The sequence below is a fragment of the Talpa occidentalis genome, unplaced genomic scaffold, assembly GCF_014898055.3.
Source record: "Talpa occidentalis isolate TD23 unplaced genomic scaffold, MPIMG_talOcc4v2.1 talOcc4.9, whole genome shotgun sequence".
In the NCBI taxonomy this organism is placed as follows: Eukaryota; Metazoa; Chordata; class Mammalia; order Eulipotyphla; family Talpidae; genus Talpa; species Talpa occidentalis.
Window position 1 is genome coordinate 57,054,403 of NW_023605305.1, and position 20,114 is coordinate 57,074,516.

At 36.6% G+C, this 20,114-nt stretch overlaps 1 protein-coding gene across 3 annotated transcripts in view; it reads right to left on the reverse strand.

The window, feature by feature from the left end:
* Nucleotides 1–5,916: 5,916 nt before the first annotated feature.
* The window catches only part of LEPR (leptin receptor), a 68,748-nt gene continuing 54,550 nt past the window's right edge, over nt 5,917–20,114 (reverse strand). For 2 of the 3 annotated variants that reach the window (XM_037501012.2, XM_037501013.2), the window contains 4 exons: nt 19,202–19,297; nt 17,759–17,864; nt 16,785–16,860; nt 7,751–9,997 (listed from right to left, as the gene is read on the reverse strand). In XM_037501012.2, the coding sequence (XP_037356909.1) occupies nt 9,980–9,997; nt 16,785–16,860; nt 17,759–17,864; nt 19,202–19,297 (296 nt within the window). In that variant the 3' untranslated portion in view covers nt 7,751–9,979. Of the gene's footprint in view, nt 6,757–7,750; nt 9,998–16,784; nt 16,861–17,758; nt 17,865–19,201; nt 19,298–20,114 lie in introns of those variants that run through there. The other variant, XM_037501014.1, reaches the window with a different exon arrangement.

Sequence of the window (20,114 nt, forward strand, 5' to 3'; positions counted from 1 at the left end):
GTACCCTCAATTAAATGTCCATTTTCTATAAGCAGTGTTAAAAATAATAGTCAGTTCTACCAAAAGTCCCATACATGTAATAATTTGGTTTTGAATCAATAAACCACTTGAAAGTCAGTGATTTTTTTTTTTCCTCTATCTTTGCATAGAAGTCAGGTTTTTCATGCCACACTAATTATTTAGTGAGTTGGTATGGGCTTTCTACTTTTCTTTTATAAAATCTCATCAGATGAATGAGATCTTGGGACATACAACAATATTTAAGGAGTCTGCGAACTTTATTGCTTAAAACTGGTCACTTCACCTTTTGTGTCACTGCAACAAACCTATACTGAGTGCAGCTAGGAAGGGCTGTGCTCACAGCCAGAGAGGAACTGAAAAGCCACCACAAGCCAGTCGGCATCCGCATCCGGCTGCCTGAGCCCAGAGAGGGATCCAGTCAGCGCCGGAACATACCGACAGCGCACGGAAGTGCTGTCCTGGCTCGCCATTTCAGATCAGGGATCTTTCGTGTGTCTGCAACACACCTAGACTACATGGACCTGGGAAAGGGCTGAGCCCACAGCCAGGGTGAGCTGAAAAGACCACAAGCCAGTCCCCGTCTGGCCGCCGGAGCCCAGAGAACGATCCAGTCAGCGCCAGGGCGGACCGCGGGCTGACGGAAATGCCCTCCGGACTCCCCATCTTAGATCGGGGACCTTTGGCGTGTTCGCAACACACCTAGATTGTGTGGAGTTGGGAAAGGGCTGTGCCACAGCCAGAGGTAAGCCGAAAAGCACCAACAAGCCAGTCCCCATGTGGCCGCCGGAGCCCAGAAGGGGACCCAGTCACTGCTGGGACAGACCGCGGGTGCACGGAAGGGCTCTCCCGATCGCCATTTTAGATCAGGGACCTTTTGCGTGTCGGCAACACACCTAGACTGCATGGACCTGGGAAAGGGCTGTGCCCACAGCCAGGGTGAGCTGAAAAGACTCCACAAGCCAGTCCCCATCTGGCCGCCGGAGCCTGGATGGGGATCCAGTCACTGCTGGGGCAGACCGCGGGTGCACGGAAGGGCTCTCCCGATCGCCATTTTAGATCAGGGACCTTTTGCGTGTCGGCAACACACCTACACTGCATGTACCTAGGAAAGGGTCCCAGGTGCCCACAGCCAGGGTGAGCTGAAAAGACTCCACAAGCCAGTCCCCGTCTGGCCGCCGGAGCCCAGAGGGCGATCTAGTCAGCGCCAGGGCGGACCGCGGGCTGACGGAAATGCCCTCCGGACTCCCCATCCTAGATCGGGGACCTTTGGCGTGTTCGCAACACACCTAGACTGTGTGGAGTTGGGAAAGGGCTGTGCCACAGCCAGAGGTGAGCCGAAAAGCACCAACAAGCCAGTCCCCATCTGGCCACCGGAGCCCTGAAGGGGATCCAGTCACTGCTGGGGCAGACCGCGGGTGCACGGAAAGGCTCTCCCGATTAGCCATTTTAGATCAGGGACCTTTTGTGTGTCTGCAACACACTTAGACTGCCTGGAGCTACGGGAGAGATGCCCCCTCAGCAGAGGTGAGGAGAAAATCCCCTGCAAGCCAGTGAGCTGAAAAAAACCCCACAAGCTTAGCCCCTTCTGGCCACCAGTCTGAGCTCAGAGGGGGATCCAGCGATTTGGAGCCCAGCAGGCAATCCTGCCACCACAGGGTAGACTGTGGGACCATAAGGCCCTCGTGGAATTAAACAGATACAGAAGGAGGAGATTCTCGTGACAGCAAACACTAACATATTCATAGTACTAATGCCCTTCCGGAATTCAGACATAACAGTTTTTGACTTGATTAGACCACTAGTTTCTGACATCCCAGAAAAAGCACACCAAAAAGATGCCAGCCAGTACCAGCGGCACAGTGTCCCAACGCATAGGACAAATTAGAAAACAAGCAGCAGGGAGAAGAAAAACTACAAGCAACCAAACAAGTACTCAGGAAAATGACACACCACAAAAAGAAAACCACCCACCAGATTGTGACAACAGTGAGTTGGGAGAACTTCTGAGCCTTCCAGAAAGAGAATTTAAAACTGCTGTGATTAAAAAACTGAGAGAAGTCATTAAGGAAAACAGTGTTTGGAAGAATGAAATTGAGTCCCTAAAGAGGGAAGTGAAGGAAATGCAGGAGATCAAAGGATTAATGGAAGAGCTAAAGAACTCTGAGAAAAGCGGTGATAACAGACTAGATGAAATGGAAGACGGAATAAGCACTCTCGAAGACGCAGAGCATACTTCAACATCATAAAGGCCATATATGACAAGACCATAGCCAGTATCATTTTCAATGGTGAGAAGCTGAAAGCATTTCCATTAAGATCTGGAACAAGACAAGGATGTCCACTCTCACCACTGCTTTTCCATATAATACTGGAAGTCCTAGGCAGAGCAATAAGACAAAAGAAAGACATACAAGTAATCTAAATAGGCAAGGAAGAAGTTAAACTATCACTATTCACAGATGATATGATAATATACATAGAGAACCCAAAAATTCAACAGAAAAACTAATCAATTCAGTAAAGTGGCAGGATACAAAATCAACATGCAAAAATCAGTAGCCTTCCTATACACAATATAACTGAAGAAGAAGAAATCAAAAAAACCATCCCTTCTATGATTGAAACAAAAAAAAATCAAATACTTGTGAATAAACCCAACAAAAAAGGTAAAGGTCCTATACAAAGAAAACTATAAGACACTGTTAAAAGAAATAGAAGACACAAAGAAATGGAAAGACATCCCCTGCTCATGGATTGGAAGAATTAACATTATCAAAATGGCCATCTTACCAAAAGCAATTTACAGATTCAATGCTATTCCAATAAAAATTTCAATGACATTCTTCAAAGAAATAGAACAATTACTGATGAAATTCATATGGAATCACCAAAAACCCCAATTAGCCAAAGCTCTCCTGAAAAGAGAAGGGAGGCATCACACCCAGATTTCAAACTATACTACAAAGCCATAATCATCAAAACTGCATGTTATTGGAACAAGAACAGACACACAGACCAATGGAACGGAATAGAAAATCCAGAAATTAACCCACACATTTATGGTCAACTAATCTTTGACAAAGGAGCAAAGAATATGCACTGAAGCAAAGAAAGTTTGTTCAATAAATAGTGCTGGGAAAATTGGGTTGATACATGCAAAAGAATGAAGCTTGACTACTACCTCACACCATGCACAAAAACCAACTCAAAATGGATTAAAGAACTAGACATAAGACCTGAAACCATAAAATACATAGAAGGAAATATAGGCGAAACACTACGGGATTTGCACATCAAAGACATCTTTACAGACACATCACCCAAAGCAGTGATAGTGAAGGCAATGATAAACAGCTAGGACTACATCAAATTAAAGAGCTTCTGCACAGCAAAGGAGACAATAACAAAAACAAAGAGAAACCCCACCGATGGGGAGAAAAATTTTGCACACAACACTAATGATAAAGGACTGATCCCAAAAATCTACAAAGAGCTGATGAGACGCAACAAAAACAAAGAAAATCCAGTCAAAAAAATGGGCAGAAGAGCTAAAAAGAAAGTTCTCCACAGAGGAAATGCAAATGGCCAACAGGCCTATGAAAAAATGTTCATCACTTGTAATCAGGGCAATGCAAATCAAAACTACAAAGAGATGCCATCTTACACCAGTGAGAATGGCACATATTAAGAAAGACTAGCAACAACAAATGTTCCTGAGGATGTGGAGAAAAAGGAACTCTCCTGCACTGCTGGTGGGAGTGCAAACTGGTCCAACCACTATGGAAATCTGTGTGGATATTTCTTAACCTGCTAAAGATAGAGCTTCCATATGATCCAGCAATTCCACTCCTAGGTATTTATCCAAAGGACACAGAAACATTAATTCAAAAGGGCTCCTGCTCCCCAATGTTTATAGCAGCACTATTTACAATAGCTAAACTGTGGAAACAACCCAAATTCCCAAAAATAGATGACTGGATCAAGAAGATGTGGTATATATACGCAATGGAATATTACTCAGCAATCAAAAAAGATAAAACTCATGCAATTTGCAGCAACATGTATGGAATTGGAAGGGATCATGCTCAGCGAAATAAGCTAGGAAGAAAAAGAAAAATACAGGATGGTCTCACTCATAGCAGGAATTTAGAAAACCTAAATAAGGGACCTGGAAAAAGACTAAATGCAATAAAGTAAAAATCAAAATCAACAAGCAACTATAGACCAGAGACACACTATGGTGGGGGGTGTGGGTGGAGAAGTGGGATTAGGATCAGAATAAGGGGGGTGGGAATTGTATGGGGAATATCACCAAAATGAAAATGCATACATTGTGCAAAAATAAAAATGATGTAAGAATTATATAAAATAATTTATTAAAAAAATAAACTGGTCACTTCATATGACCACAGTTGGCAGGGAGATGGAGCATAGGACTTGAATTTAGGGTAACCGTAAAATCAACAGAATCTGTCAGGCTGGTGATGTTTAGCTACCCGTAAGTATATTTCGCTACCCATAAGTATAAATACTAACGTATTTAATGATACTGATAATCTTGAAATTCCGCCTTATGGGCATTGAACATCTATTCCTGCAAGTTTGTGCCAAGTATGCTGTCTTTAAGCTTCCTTGCCATGCCACAAGCTGAACTAAACAATGAATGCTCAAGTCTTAAAGGTAAAAATGACATCTAACTAATTCTCATTTATTTTATCCAGCATTACATTTCTACTTAATTTTACTTGACATCATGTCAGTTTTTTATGGATTGCAATGTAGGCTAAATCACTAGCAATAAAAAAATCTGGGTTTAAATAAAAATTACAATCCCACCATCCATCCATTAACTCTGTGACCTTGGGTAAATTACTTAATCTCTTAATTTTTACAAGGGGTATAATAGTAGCATATGATTTATACATTTTAATAATTGAGTTAATTTATGGAAAGTATCAGCACAGTGGTTGGCTTATAGAAAGGATGCTCAGTGAGGAAAAAAACAGTGTACAAACAGTGGGGATGGAGGAACACTTTGACTCCAGTGACATACAGTGGCATCTGGCAATGTAACTGTATCAGAAAGTGACCATTTCCACATAATTTACAGAGAAGAATCAAGACAGACATTTTATTTTTGAAAATATTTGTTGTCATCAAAATACTTGTTCTGGGTATTGCCATTCCAATAAGGTGGCTTCATTCCCTTGAACATATCTTAGCCTTGATAAATAGAAACTGGCTTGCTTGAAACGCTTCACAAGTATATTCCCTAGACCAGGGTTAAATTCTATTTATCTGCAACATTTAGTGGAGTGCCTACTGCAGAGTAAGTGGTCAAGGCAAGTTTAAATTTAAAAAATCTTCAAATCACATAGTGTAGTAGCACAAAGTACAAATACATTACATACTTTTAAAATGCACAAAGATGCATGTTAGGTATAAGTGTGAGTGCATGTGTGTGTGTTTAAATTAGTGTAGAACAAAGACAACTCAAGGCAAAACCACCATACCCTTGCAACAACAATTACATTACACAAGCATTAGTCTGAAGTCTTCTTTTGGATGTAGTTCTAATTCAGAAGATGAACTTTTTCTATACATGCCTAATGTTCACAAAAGATGATACTTATTGGACTTATTTCTAGCTGAACCATCGGAGATTTTCTCATGTAACATGTTAGTTGAATCATAAGAAGAGTCAGTCTACGCGGCTAGGCTGGTAAAATCTTCCTCACATTTTTCTTTGTTTATATTGCTCAGCAAGGACAAAAGATATTATTAGTGTTCAGACAATAATTATTGAATTTGACCATGTTCTTTTCTCTTTCCTAGCCATACCTATAGTGGAAAACAATACACTTCATCTGATTCATCATAACATAAATCTGAGCTATTTCCTGAATGAATTTAAACAGTTAGGTCACATATATTGTTCTCCGTTATCTTCTGAGTCTCAGTGGAACAAGTCTGAAATTGAGGCACATAAGACACAAAAGTCTTCTGTGTCTTCTGACCAGAAGTTCCTAAGTTGACGTTACTTTCTACAACGTGTGAGCAACTGTCCGGGAGGACCCTGACGTCATTGAATAAGCAATGGTCTGGTAATGGGCCTAATACTCTTGACTCATTGGTCAAAAACATACCACGCTCTCTTTTTTTGATTGAAGTGACGCCTAAATAAGAGACAGACTTTTCATCATTATTTTCTTCAGAGAAATCTCCCTCAAATTTCAAAAATTCATCCAGTCCTTCTGAGAATGTAAGGGGTGGGGAAATTATATTGGGATGCTGATCTGATGGTATAAAAAGTGCCTGGGCTTCTATTTCCCGTGAACTATTAGAGAAAGAATCCTTTGACAGAGAATTTTTGCTAGAGAAGCACCTGCTGACTGAACTATTTATAAGCCCTTGCTTTTCATTAGTTTTACTCGATTTAGAGTTGCTGACCAGGGCGGCATATTTAACAAATTGTCTCCTGCTTTCACCCTCGCAGGTTATTTCAGTGCTCTCAGCCTCAGAAAAGTTAGCACTGGTATGCTGTTCACTAGAACCCTTTTCAAGATTCGGGGTTGTCAAAAGTAGAGAGACCTTAGGTGCTGGCACCATCTCATCTTGACATTTCCATGACGTATCAACACTGATATCTTCTGAAATGGCTTCAGGCTCCAAAAGAAGAGGACCAAATGTCACTGATTCTGTATGCTTGATAAAAAGATGCTCAAATGTTTCTGGCTAAAAGAAAAGACATATTAATGCTAGATTGTATTTTTTTTCTTTTGCTTTCCTATGACATGCTTGCTGAAATGGAAGTGTGAAAGGTTAATAAAGGACATATTTTGACCACAAATTAATTGGTTTTGGACAGAAATATACCAAAATTCATATGGGAGTCTAAGATAAGTGTTTAAAAGTGGATGTGACAGACTTAGGTTTGAGTCCCATTTTTGTGACTATGGACAAGTATATTCACTTTGTTGCCTTTCAATTTCTTATAAAGTGTTTAATATTTACTTCATGGCACTGTGGTAAGAAATAAATTTGATAGCATCTGAAAGTACTCAGCTCGGAAAGTGTTACCTTTTGACATATTCCTATCTAATGCGTATTCCTATATAATATTTTATATAAATTAGAGTTGCACAAACAAAAATTTTAAACCCCAAATAAAGTTAATTGAAGTAAAATCAAATGAACAAAATATTGTCCAAAGATAGTTAAAAATAACTATTCTGGGCCTCCCCAGTGGTGCAGCGGTTGAACGCTGGGTTGTGAAGCTGCCCGCAGCCTCTTCAGCACCAGTTCCATCCCTGGCCACCAGGCAAGGTTCCCACATGGCACGCAGACCTCTCCTGCTGCACCCGCTGCTCCCCTCAGCAGTGTATTTCATCAGTCTGCCTGTTCTGCTCCCTGCTCTGGCTCTGGTGAATTCTCTCACCCTCCTGCGCTTCTGACTATACCCAGTGCTTGTATAAATAAATAAATAAATATTAAAAAAAAAAAAACTATTCCATGATATAAGATATGATATGAAGGTAAAATATTTGTTATGACTGTTAAGAACATAATTGCTTTATATCATATTAAGAATGTTTAAGACTATGTGAAAATGAGAACTAAGCACTACTTATTTGTTGAAAACAATGAAGGTGAAAGTAAGACAGACTTTAAAATTACTATTCCTTATAAATAACTTCAAATAAAATACATAGTATGAGATGTGGAATGAAGACAAAGACACAAACAAATGCATATCATTTTTCTTTATAAGAATGGTGGTTACATCACAACAAAAAAATCCTGCAAACAGCCACAAATCAATAATTTGTGTGCAAAAAGCTCAACTCATACAATGTAAAAATACTGAGAAAATAAATGTAAAATAAAGAATACTGTGCATACATCACATTGAAAAATCACAACTAAATGAAGTGATAGAGTAATATGTTCAATTTTTATCATACAAATAATTGACCTTTTGAATTTTTCAACTTTTAAACTAATTAGTGAATTCAAATTTATTGCTGAAATGATATAATCAACTAATATTCAAAATAGTAAGTATATTCCAAATAAAAACACAATTAACTTGGCATCATTTTTAACTCTTATGTGAAATATATTGGTGATTATAATCATAAAAGAATATAACAAACACTATAATACTAATGTAATAGAGATGTAGATATTAAAATACTGCATAATGACAAATTACCATGTTAACACAACCTTTTATCTATGAATATAATATATGAAGAGAAAACTGGTTCCTGTGCCTATTTTCTTTCTGAAAGAAATCTATGAATTAGATTTATGATCTTTCAAATATTTGCTTGCTCATTTTATTTACTCTAAAGGCCACTGTGTTTCACATTTCTTAAAATTTAAATGAACCTAGGTATTAAGATCATCAAATTAAGGAATAACTATGAAAACAAAAAATACACACAAACAGCTCATAGCATGCAGTCAGCCTCAAATATTTTCTTTAAATGATGTGTTTGACACAATGCATGCCCTCAAACACTTCATAATTGGTGAATAATTACTGATACCTACAATTTTACATGTTCTCAAATACATTCAGGTGGCAGATTTCACTAATAAAAATAAACACCCACATACTATTGAAATGTACTTTTTCAAGGGGTCATAAATCTTTATTAAAAGTATGTTTTTAAAAAATCATTTTCAATCATTATAAGCACCTAATTTTTCAAGGTTTTAGCAAAATCTTGGCTCTTATTAACTAGGCATTCAGCTGTTATGAATTAAAGAAAATCCTTTCAATATTTTACACTTGGATTTCACATTCCAGTAACATCTGTTAATGTTACTGGAATGTTCTTTCTGATTTTGTGTTATTTTTTAAGATTCTAATAAAATTATGAATGAAATATAAATATAAGTGATCCATATATAGCCTAATTCTGAACATGATTTGAGAGCATCAAACAAAGGCTTTGGTTTAGTTTGAAAGTGAGAATAGCATGCTTAATGTGCTAAATTCATAAAAAAAGCAAGTTGTCTGTTTTCAGGAAGAAAAATTGTAGGCCTCCCCAGGAACTGTTTATAAAACTGCAAAGTCTCCCTTTTTTGCGTCACTGTCCAACTTCCCTTTCTGCCAGAAGCTTTGGGTGGTTCAGTATAAATAAAATTAGATTTAGGCAAGAATTTCACAAGAAAGCAGGATTGGAGATTGATGTGTCTTTCTGATCTGGTCAATCTGACCTGAATATGTTGGGTCATCCTGATATGAAATGTAACTGCCACGGGCTTATGACCAGCACAAACCGCAACTTCTGGCTTTCTTTGAACGGAAATGGAAGTTAGCACTTAAGCCATTTTTAAGGCTACTGAGAATTGAAATTCCCAGACTGACCAAATTTAGACACACATAAAAACTACAGGACATTAAAAAGAACACACAAGTGGGTCAGTTTATGTGGCGAGTTATCTCCAAAAGAATATAAAATGGAAAACTTTGGAAATTAAAATATAAACAATACTTTTACTGCATTCAGTGATTAGTGATTGAACTTGCAAAACTGTGTCAGTAGTTGCAGTTTTCACCTAGTGACAGCACTGTTTATGATCTATTTGATGATATTGCATAGATACGTGGTAGCAGGAGAAATCATGAGTTTTTAATGTTTTATGTCCAGACAAATGATAAATAGAAAACCAGATATCTAAATTTAAATTTTTAAATTTAGATGAACTGAAAAGTAATCATAATCCAAAATGAACTGGACTCAGACCTCTATCTGGACCCCAAATTTACCCATCAATTTGAAGTTTTAAATCAACATAACCCACCATACTTTAGTTCTCAATAGTTCAACCAAAATTTTTTAGATTTTTCTCCCCTTCTTCAAAATGTAAAAATCTTCTAATACTCTATAGAATGTTGGGAAGTTGGTATATTGGGTTCATCTGCAGTGATCATGATTAGACTTCAAAGAATGTCCGTTCTCTGTTCAGATAAAATAAAACAAAATAAGAAAGCAAAATGAAAACAAATCACTCAGAAAGCAAAAGATAAGATCTTAAAAATATTTTTTGTCAGACAAGGATTCTGGACTATAAATCTTTGTCCTACATTAGAGTAATACTTCTTTTTTAAAAGGCAAAATTTTTTAATTAAAGTATCCTCTTCCAGCTTTCTCAATATTGTATCTAGGGATACTCTGCATTATCGCAGAAAAGGAGAAACTATAGAGAAGCAAAATAAGGAAAACGAAGAAGAAAAGAACAAAGAGGTGGAAAAATAAAAAAGGGATTGGGAGAACAACAGCAACAGTTTGTAAAGAGTGAAATAATAGAGCAGTGAAAACAAAATGTAAAAATTAAAAGAGCTGAAATAGTGAAGATCAGAATCACAAAATCATAATTATGATTTTTCAATGGAGAAAAATGATCTAAAAAATCTGTCTCTCCTGTCTCTGTCTCTTCCTTTTTGTAGACAAAACAACTGACACCCGGGCCTCCCCTGGTGGCGCAGCGGTTGAGCGTTGGGCTGCGAGGCTGCCTGCAGCCTCTGGCTCCTTCTGCAGTGCTCGTTCCTTCCCCCGCCGCCTGCGAGGGTCCCACAAAAAAAAAAAAAAAAAAAACAACAAAAAACAACTGACACCCATTGGAATAAGATATGAGTCAATTACACAGTGAAATGACGGAGAAAAATGAGGACACTGACTTAGTTCTTTTCACCAGTCCAACAATCTTTCTATAACACCATAGAAGATGAAAAGATAGCCCAAACGCAAGAGATAGAACTTGTTTTTTTGCTTCGCTTTTCTACTTCCTGTGGTAAAGTTGAGTTTGATTAATTCATCCTCTCCTTAAGTTCCTGAAAACATAGAGGAGATTTTGCAAACCTCTCTACAAACATTAAGAAAAACAAGAAAATAAAACCAAAATCATCTTTTAAACAAGTGAAATATACACATCTAGACCCAATAAATAAGCACAGGGAAGAGGGTTACTTCTAAATACTTCTAACTTGAAACTGCACCAGCTCTTCCACACCTCTGCAAAATCATTCTATCAATTTAAGAGTCTTGTGCCTCAGATCTGTTAGGACAGTGTTCTGAGAGTCCTTGGGTACTTGAGTTTCTTCTTTGGGGGTCTAAGGCCGCTGAGTTATTTAGGATGGTGTTTAAATCCCAAGGAAAAATCCATTTGGTTTGTTTCCATATTCCTAAAAAAGTATTCTTGTAAAAATTGACATAAATTTTGACAAAGGAACAAGTTTCAGCCAAAAAAACAAAAACAAAAAAAAAAAAAAAAAAAACACACACAAGTTATTTGGATTCAGAGGGAAAAAATGATAGATAAGACAAAAACACCAAAGAAAATGGCAAAAAATAAACTGAGAAACACCGTGAAATGTTATTAAGGATAAAAAGCAACTATTAGCTCACTATAATAAAGCATGATTAAACTTTTGTTTAATTCTAGTTCTTAAAAATATCCAGAGAAATGCTAGAGAGGGCCTCCCCGGAGGCGCAGCGGGTTGAGCACAGAGCTGTGAAGCTGTCCGCAGCCTCTGTAGCACAGGTTCGATTCCCAGCTAGCCAGGGAGATGCCCACATGGTGCGGCAGACCTCTCCTGTCTTGCCAGCTGCTCCCCTCAGCAGTGCTTTCGGCCCCTCTGCCTGTTCTGCTCCCCGCTCTGTCTCTGGTGAATCCTCTTACACTCCCGCACCTCTGGCCTATACCCCAGCTATTGTATAAATAAAATAAATCTTTAAAAAGAAAAGAAAAAAAATGCTAGAGAGAAGAGGAGAATTCTGGTTCAAGATACAGACTCAGCATTTATATCTGACTCTTGTTTCTGTAGATACTGGTGAAATAAAAGTACATGAATAAATCAAACACAGACCCACAACGAAAAGATAATCCAAGAAGGTTAATAGAGAATGAATAATTTGAAATCATTTCTAAAAGATGAGAAATGACTGAGTACAGGCCAAGGAAGATGAGCAAAAAAGGGAGCAACAGAACAGAAATTCACCAGAAATTGGGCCAACTGAAGACAAAGCCAGTTAATATGAGACCTGAGGCAGAAATTGAAAACTGCATATGGAACAAGGCTCTTCTACTTTGCTGCACAAGGAAGAGCCTTCCTGTAACAATTACTCTTCACATCCAGATTGAGGGTTTGTCTCAACAGCAACTAAAGAACTGGGAGAAACCGAGCAGCTTGGGCATAGATCTCACTGAGCACATCTTTCCTCATCTGGTGGGAACCCTGCCTGTCACTCAGGGCATCAACCTTGCTTACATGCTCCAGTCTCTCAGTCAGCTTTTCTACTACATTAAACTTACCATTTCAACTATTTTTCAGTGTACAATTCAGGGGCAATAAGAATGTGAAGAATATATTGTTAATATAGAATTGAAGGGAGGGTATCAGTTGAGTCATAAAATCCTGTCCATATATGAAAAACTTGAACCAAGTTTTATGATTTATGAAACAAACTATTGAACCACTTTGTGCCTCTTATGTCAGCAAAAAATATAAGGTTATTATTAGGTCTATGAATTAATTAAATAACAAATATGAAAACAGAGGAAATAACAAATTTGCCTTGTGTTCTTAAGTAATAAAACATGAATTATACTGTATTATTTTTCTCTAAAAAAGCAAATGTTCCTTACTCTGAAGATTAAAGCAGAAATCAGGATGTAATTGAACTTTTAGAAAGTTATCTTAGTAAAATCTATGACATATATTCTTCTTCACTCTTCATATATTCATGTTATTCCCAAAATGATTTATCCCTAAATGTGTTACTTGTTGACCTATCAAGCCCTATTAATAAGCTAAGCATTATGAGAGCCAGTTATACATAAGAACATCTTATGAGATTATAAAGTCAAATATATGCAGAGATAAAATATAGATACCTCTGAGTCATACACAGTATAGGAAAACAATGTTACCTCAATTTAAAAAAATCAGCCTCACAATTAAAGATATTCAGGCCTACTGTAGGTATATTAAAAATTCTGTACTCTTCTTTAATTTACCAGAACCTCAGGAAATGTGATAGTTCATCCTACTTGCCAGATGATCTGCTGTGGCATTATGCTCATCTTCACAGAGCATATATGAGGCAGTGGGGTAGTCTACAAACACTCATTGATTCAACCTACATCCACTGCCTTGTTCCTGTGTACCAGGCATTTTCTAGAAAAGGGAAAAATTATTTGGTGCAGATTCAGACTGCTTTTTGTTGAAGTAGGCCTGACTGATTCACTGTCCAGGTAATTAAAAGTCATTGTCATAGTGGTACATGGGGGGAGATATCAGAGCTTAACCTAATGAAGAGAGAACGCTTTAACTTCAATTAAAGAGGCAGTAAGATGGGCTTTCCCTGCATTAATATATACATCACAATGAAGCCCTTAAAATTTTATTTGGATGTATATTTATATTCTTCACCAAAAAAAGCCTCTTATACTAAAAAAAAAAAAGTCCTCAAATTTAAGAAAAATATCTCCTTACTCTTTACTGTCTACACTCCCTATTTCCAGTCTGTGAAAGTGCTAAGGTCCTTTCATCACATGGCTTTGCATCTGTAAGTGGCCTGGCCTGGTCTTTAGCCCTCCACCACAAAATCTAGTTAGTGACTATTCATCTTCCAGACTTTACCTCAAATGTTGCTTTCACATCTTTACCTGCTCACCCTTCCCATCCACACTGAACTCTTAGCATCGAATTCCCCTCATTCACAACATGCAGCTTACAATTATTATCTGCAACATTGCTAAGATAAATTAAATATTTATACTACCATAATATGTAATATATAGTGTATGTCAAATAATGTATATTATTTAAAGTATATTTATTTATTTAATGTATATTATTTAAATAATGAATATTATTAAAATGTATATTTTTTAAAGATTTACTTATTTATTTATACAAGCACTGGGTACAGTCAGAAGCGTGGGAGGGTGAGAGGATTCACCAGAGCCAGAGCGGGAAACAGAACAGGCAGACTGACGAAGAAATACACTGCTGAGGGGAGGAGCGGGCATGGCAGGAGAGGTCTGCGTGCCATGTGGGACCCTCGCCAGCAGCCAGAGATTCAGCCGGAGATTGAACCAGCGCTGTACAGGCTGCGGGCAGCTTCGCAGCCCAGCATGCAACCGCTGCACCACCAGGGGAGGCCTTAAATAAATATTCTGGAGATGGAAAGAAGACAACTTCTTTCTATATGTATTAAACCCAGTCACTATGACCTCACCACCTCATTTCCTATATCGTAAGCAATATTTCTCAAAATTTTGTTTTCCCGGGGCTCCCTGGTGGCACAAGGGGTTAAGGCGCAACCTATGAAGCTACTGGCAGCCACTGAGGCATGAGTTCGATCCCCGGCCAGCTAGCTACCCACATGGAGCAGCAGATCTCTCCTGACTCACCTGCTGCTCCCCTCAGCAGTGTATTTCAGTACATCTGCCTGTTTTGTTCCCTACTCTGTCTCTAGTGAATCCTCTCACCCCCCACACCTCTGGCCTGTACCCCAGTTCTTGTGTGCATAAATAAATCTTTAAAAAAAAATTGTTTTCCCAAAGTCTAGCAGCAACCTAGATTTACAGATTAGTACATTCACTGAATGAATGACAATACTATATTGCTGAAATGGCACTGTAACTGCAATGTCACCATATGAATTCAGAATGGAGGAGAATGGAAAGGAGAAAAGAGAAATAAATATTTTACTACTGAAAAAAAATCATCTGCTGTTAAGGGACTCCATGGCTTATAGTGAGCAAAGGTTAACTGAGAAATGAGGAGGCATTGGGGCTAAACTCAAAGAAATTTCTACAAAGACTATGATCATATGTAAAACTACACTGCTGCCTAGTTTGAGGATAATCTCTTCTGCTGAAAGACTGCAATTTTTATGTCCACAATACTACATATGTGTTCATTCATAAATAAGCCATAAAGCAGTGTTTTTCTGACTGCAAATCATAGGCCAATTAGTATGTAGGATTAATTTAGTGGGCTGCAATCTTTATTTTTAAAAAATGAAATAGAATTTTGAAAACAAAGGTAATTGCAAGAATAAAAGGGTTTTCAGCATTGTTTCTTTCATTTTGCATAACTACATCTATGCATATACTAGGTTGCAACATAAAATATATTGCTTAATATGAGTCATAGTTAAAAAGTAACTGAACGTCACTGTCATAGAGAACAGTTATTAATAAAACAGTCTTCGAAGTTAAACAAATTGGCAAGCTAAACTTGGCTCTAACACAAGTTTCCTAACCACTACAAGCTTCAATTTTCTCTTCTATAAAATGGAGACAAGTATTTAGAGGGTAGGTGAAAGCATAAGAATAATGTGAAATATGTAAAGTAGTGATAACTGATATTTAATGAGACCTTACTCAATTGCAAGTACTATTTTCTTTGATCTCCCAAAATAACCCTATGACGTTCTATCAACCTCATTTTACAGAAAAAGTCATTGAAAATAAAGTAAATATTAATGCATGTATGAGATTGTATCTCAGTGATTTGAACATAAATAAATGGACATTGTTTTTACGATTACCAGCAATGCTTCCATGAATCCTACTTCAATACTTTGTATGCCATATGAACAGGGGGTGTTCAACAAATATCCACATGAACAAAACACAGCCCTTGAACTTGGGGTATGCTTCGCAATAAATTAAATGCTCTGGGAACTAAGAGGGAGAGTAATGCTTTTGAACCACATTTGCTGAAAGAAGTCTTAGAAAAGAAGAGCCTTAGACAGAAGGTCTTCATTGACAGAAGGGCCTGGAGAGGTGGAAGGGAATAGAAAAAGATGATCAAGACCCATGGACAGAAAAAATTGGATATGTAGGCTGATAATAGAGTATAGAGAGAAGTCATTGAGTACTAGCTGAAAGGGACTTTATTTTGTAGCTAAAGGAAACCAAGACTATCCTCAGTGACCAATGATTAAAATGTAATTATTAGATTGCATTAAAACTTCTGTATGATTATTATTAAAAATATTTTGTAGATAGTTTGACACGAAAACTAAGTTTTTTTTCCCCAATTTTAGGAGTGGAAACTCAGCCTTATTTGAGGGAAATTATAAGAATTAGTAAAACATTCATTAAACTGCAGAGCTTTTTGAGAAAGCCTATTGCAGATGTAAGTACAAATTATTTTACTATTAATGACTAATTTTTTCATGAAGTACTTTAGCTTATTTCATAAAGAATGGACTATCTGCATAAAATAAAGTTTTGGTATGATAACTATATTTTTCAGATTGTAATGTTTGAGGATAGGATTATTTGTATAGTTTTTTTCATTTATTTAAATGATTGTGGAAATAATTATTGGGATTAATAATTTAAGTTAATAATTAAAAATGATTCTAGGTTTTTGTCTAAGGACAATCAATTTGTACCAAAAAAATGTATCCAAATATTGATTCTCCTCAGATTTGACTCATTATTCTGACATTTATCTCATTATATATCAATATCTAACACAGAAGCAATATGTCCATTGTTAACTCTCATATGATGAACTATCTACTGAATTTTGTTTCCTCCTCATTTTAGATCCCTGCATCCTGCTCTTCTTGAAAATATATTATAGACTAAATAGAATCACATTAAAATAAATAGATTAAATAAGAAATTTTAAACCTTAAAAATGTTTAAAACTCTAGAAGACACATAGTATCCAAAATCAGTCATATGCTTGGTGGGAAAAAAAATGAAAAATGGACCTTCTGAAAATTAATTCCTTGTGCCCAGGAACAATTCTTGGGGTTTGGAACATCTTCCCAAAACAGTTTTTTCATCCTACAAAGGATAAACAACACATTAGAATTAGAGAAAACATCCATATTGAAAATGCTAACAGTTACTGATGTATAAAGTAGAAATTAATCCAGCAGACTAGCTATGCTTCAATAGGGTCAGATTCATTTTCACATGCTATCCCATGAAGATTTCCACCAATGTTCTGTCTAGACCAAAGTAACAATCACTACAGTAATAAAAATATCCAATATTTATTGAAAAAAAAATTTGCCAGGCACAGTGCATAGATTTTTCTGAGAAAACAAAATATTAAAAATGGCCAATAACTGAGTTTCAGAAGCAATTCTACTTGTTAAGGCCTCACTTGCTTACTTGAGTGAAAGATAAAAATCTGATTCTAAAATCTCCTCTCCCTTTTATATGTGCTAGAAGACAAAAGTCTCTGTAGCGATTTGGCATGTGTGAAATAAAGTCACTGGTCTGGACCCCTCTGGAGAGGGTCATGTGGTCCCCATTTGTCATCCAAGATATTCATGGTCATTGCAAGAAAGACTGTAGCCACAAATTGCCAATTTTTAAAAAGTAAAGGGCTTACTGATCTTTAATGCACAGACTGCCCTTCACCACTTAAAGTCCTCAATCCAAAATACACAGCTCTGAAAGTCATTGTTTCACCTCCAAGAACATACTGCCAAGCATTTCCTAATAAGTTTATTTCCTTACATATAATACATTTAAAAAAACAATATCTTCTATGAGGTTTATGTTGTATTAGCAAAACAAAACGTGGCTTCCTTCAAAGGAAGCTTTTCTTTTTATGTCTCCTTATTGGTATACAGACTATAAATAAAAATATTCAGAATACTTTAATGTTTCTGGCCTGGATTTTAAATCAAAGTTTAAATATGCTGAAGATTCTTAACATCAAGTACAATACCTTCGATGTGATATTAACAACGTTCCAAACAGTAAGACTGAAGAGGAAATAATTATTGGCAAAATTACATATAAACCCACATGATTCTGATGTTTTTCAATACCATCTGAAAAAGAAAAGCCATTTTTACAACTCAGAAGCTTAAGATAATAACTTTCTATAACAAAAATTATAATAGACTTTTTCTGACTTCATCATAAATCATAATAACTTTAAAATATAAAAATTTAAAAGGGGAAGTAAAATTATAGTTATGATCACATTAATAAAAACAATTGTTTTGTTCAAAATTATGCTTATAATTTAGTAAAACATGTTTTCAAAATTACTTGTTTGCCAGTTCTCTTCATCTATGCATTTTTAGGTTATGTAAGTCAAACGATTAATATTGTTACGACTGTTTCAGCATCTGCTTCCAGACAAGCCAAACTGCAACACATGCCCATCTTGATCAGGTTCACCTAGTAGCTCTAACCTCCTTTCTGTGTCTTAAACCACCAGAGATCTCACTTTTCAGGGTCTCTGCACTTGCTGTCTTTTGCAGACTTGTTCTTCCACCATTTACTTGCAAGGTCTTACTCAAATATTTCCAGAGAAAAAAATACCTTTTTCTGATCATTCTAACTAAATACCTATTTCTGATTAATTTTAACTTTGTCCCCTCATCTTACTTTTATTTTGCTTCATGGCCCTTTCTACCTGACATCATACTATACATACTTGTTAATCGTCTGTCATTCCCATTAGAACACTAGAGGTTAAGCTTCGCAAGAGCAGAGGCTTATATTCCCTACTCAAAATCTTGAGTTTAGAACAGCATTAAACTAAAATTTTGTAAATAAGGTATGAATGATTTTTTAAAATAATAATTTTAATTAAAGAACCAGGTAAAATGTTTCTGTCTCAAAATTATATTACTGGAGTGTATGGATTTCAAGCCATTTTGAAGTATCATAGCAAAATCAGAATGTTGATACACTGCGTATGAATCAGAAATTAAGAATTCTAGTAAGCTTATGACAATTTGTATCTATCTCCTCATTTTTTATTTTTAGAGAAAAAAAATCAGAAAAGTTAAATTACAATTTAATGATTCATAAATATGTGCTACCAAATGTATTGTTTAGGGATAGATGCATTTACAAGAATTTCACAGAAAATTACAATTTTCCAATTAATCTTTATAATGATGTATGTTATTACATAGCAACTTGAATGTGAAAATTTTACTTAACAATATGAAATTTCAACACCATGCCTGATGATTCTTCTTGCTATCAGCTTGGAATCACAACCCCTTCCTGGAGATCCCCATGACACAGCCACATAAGACTCTGAACTCTTTCATGATTCCATCAGAAAGAGAATGACCAGTTGCCAACATTACTGCTAAGAAGGAAACCATATATCTGCACAAGACAAAACTAAAAGTAAAAATTTTACCTTGGGTAAAACTACTAATTATCTTCGGTTTCCCCACTCCTTCCATAAATATTGGGTAAAGACTGAACTGATAACTTTCAATTGGAATAAAATGATCTAAAAAGAAAAATAAATTAAAGGTCATTCCCACTGAATTAATATTAACAAGTGAATTCTTTGTAAAAATTTTTAAGTGACTCTCATATTTCCAAACAGAAATTAGTTGCTACTTATGGATTGAAATTGATGATTAAGGGAATTTCTAAAACAACATAACCACTCCTAGTTCTACTAGAATTGACAATAATTTCCAAATAACTTGCAGATTTTAACTACAGATAGAAAGTGGAACTTTTCTGAAGGCATGTTCTAGTGACAGCCAACTTCTTCAAGTTGAGGGTGGATGAGTTGTTTTACTTCCCTGTCCAGGACAGCATGCTTGACCTCCCCATCCATATCCCAAGTCAGCAATACTCCCTTTACATAGGATTTAACTTATGTATACTTTATTCCCTCAACCAAGGCAGCTGACAGAGTACATAAAGTCTTGTAAAATCCTATATAATGAAGATTGGGGGCAGGGAGGCAGGAGCAAAAATCTTGCAATATCCAGGGATCCAGATCAAAGGAGGCAACCACCTCCATGACAAAGCTCAAAATGAACCCATCAGTGATCTATCATTTAGAGAAGTGCTATTAATATATTTTTTAAGATTTTATTTATTTTTGCATAGAAGAACTGGGGTGTAGGCCAGAGGTGTGGGGGTAGTAAGAGGATTCACCAGAGATATAGTGGGGAGCAGAACAGGCAGATCTACTGAAATACACTGCTGAGGAGAGCAGCGAGCGAGACAGGAGAGGTCTGCTGCACCATGTGGGTCAGCTCCCTGGCGGGGGATTAAAATCAGGTGTAGAGGTGATAGCATGATAGTGC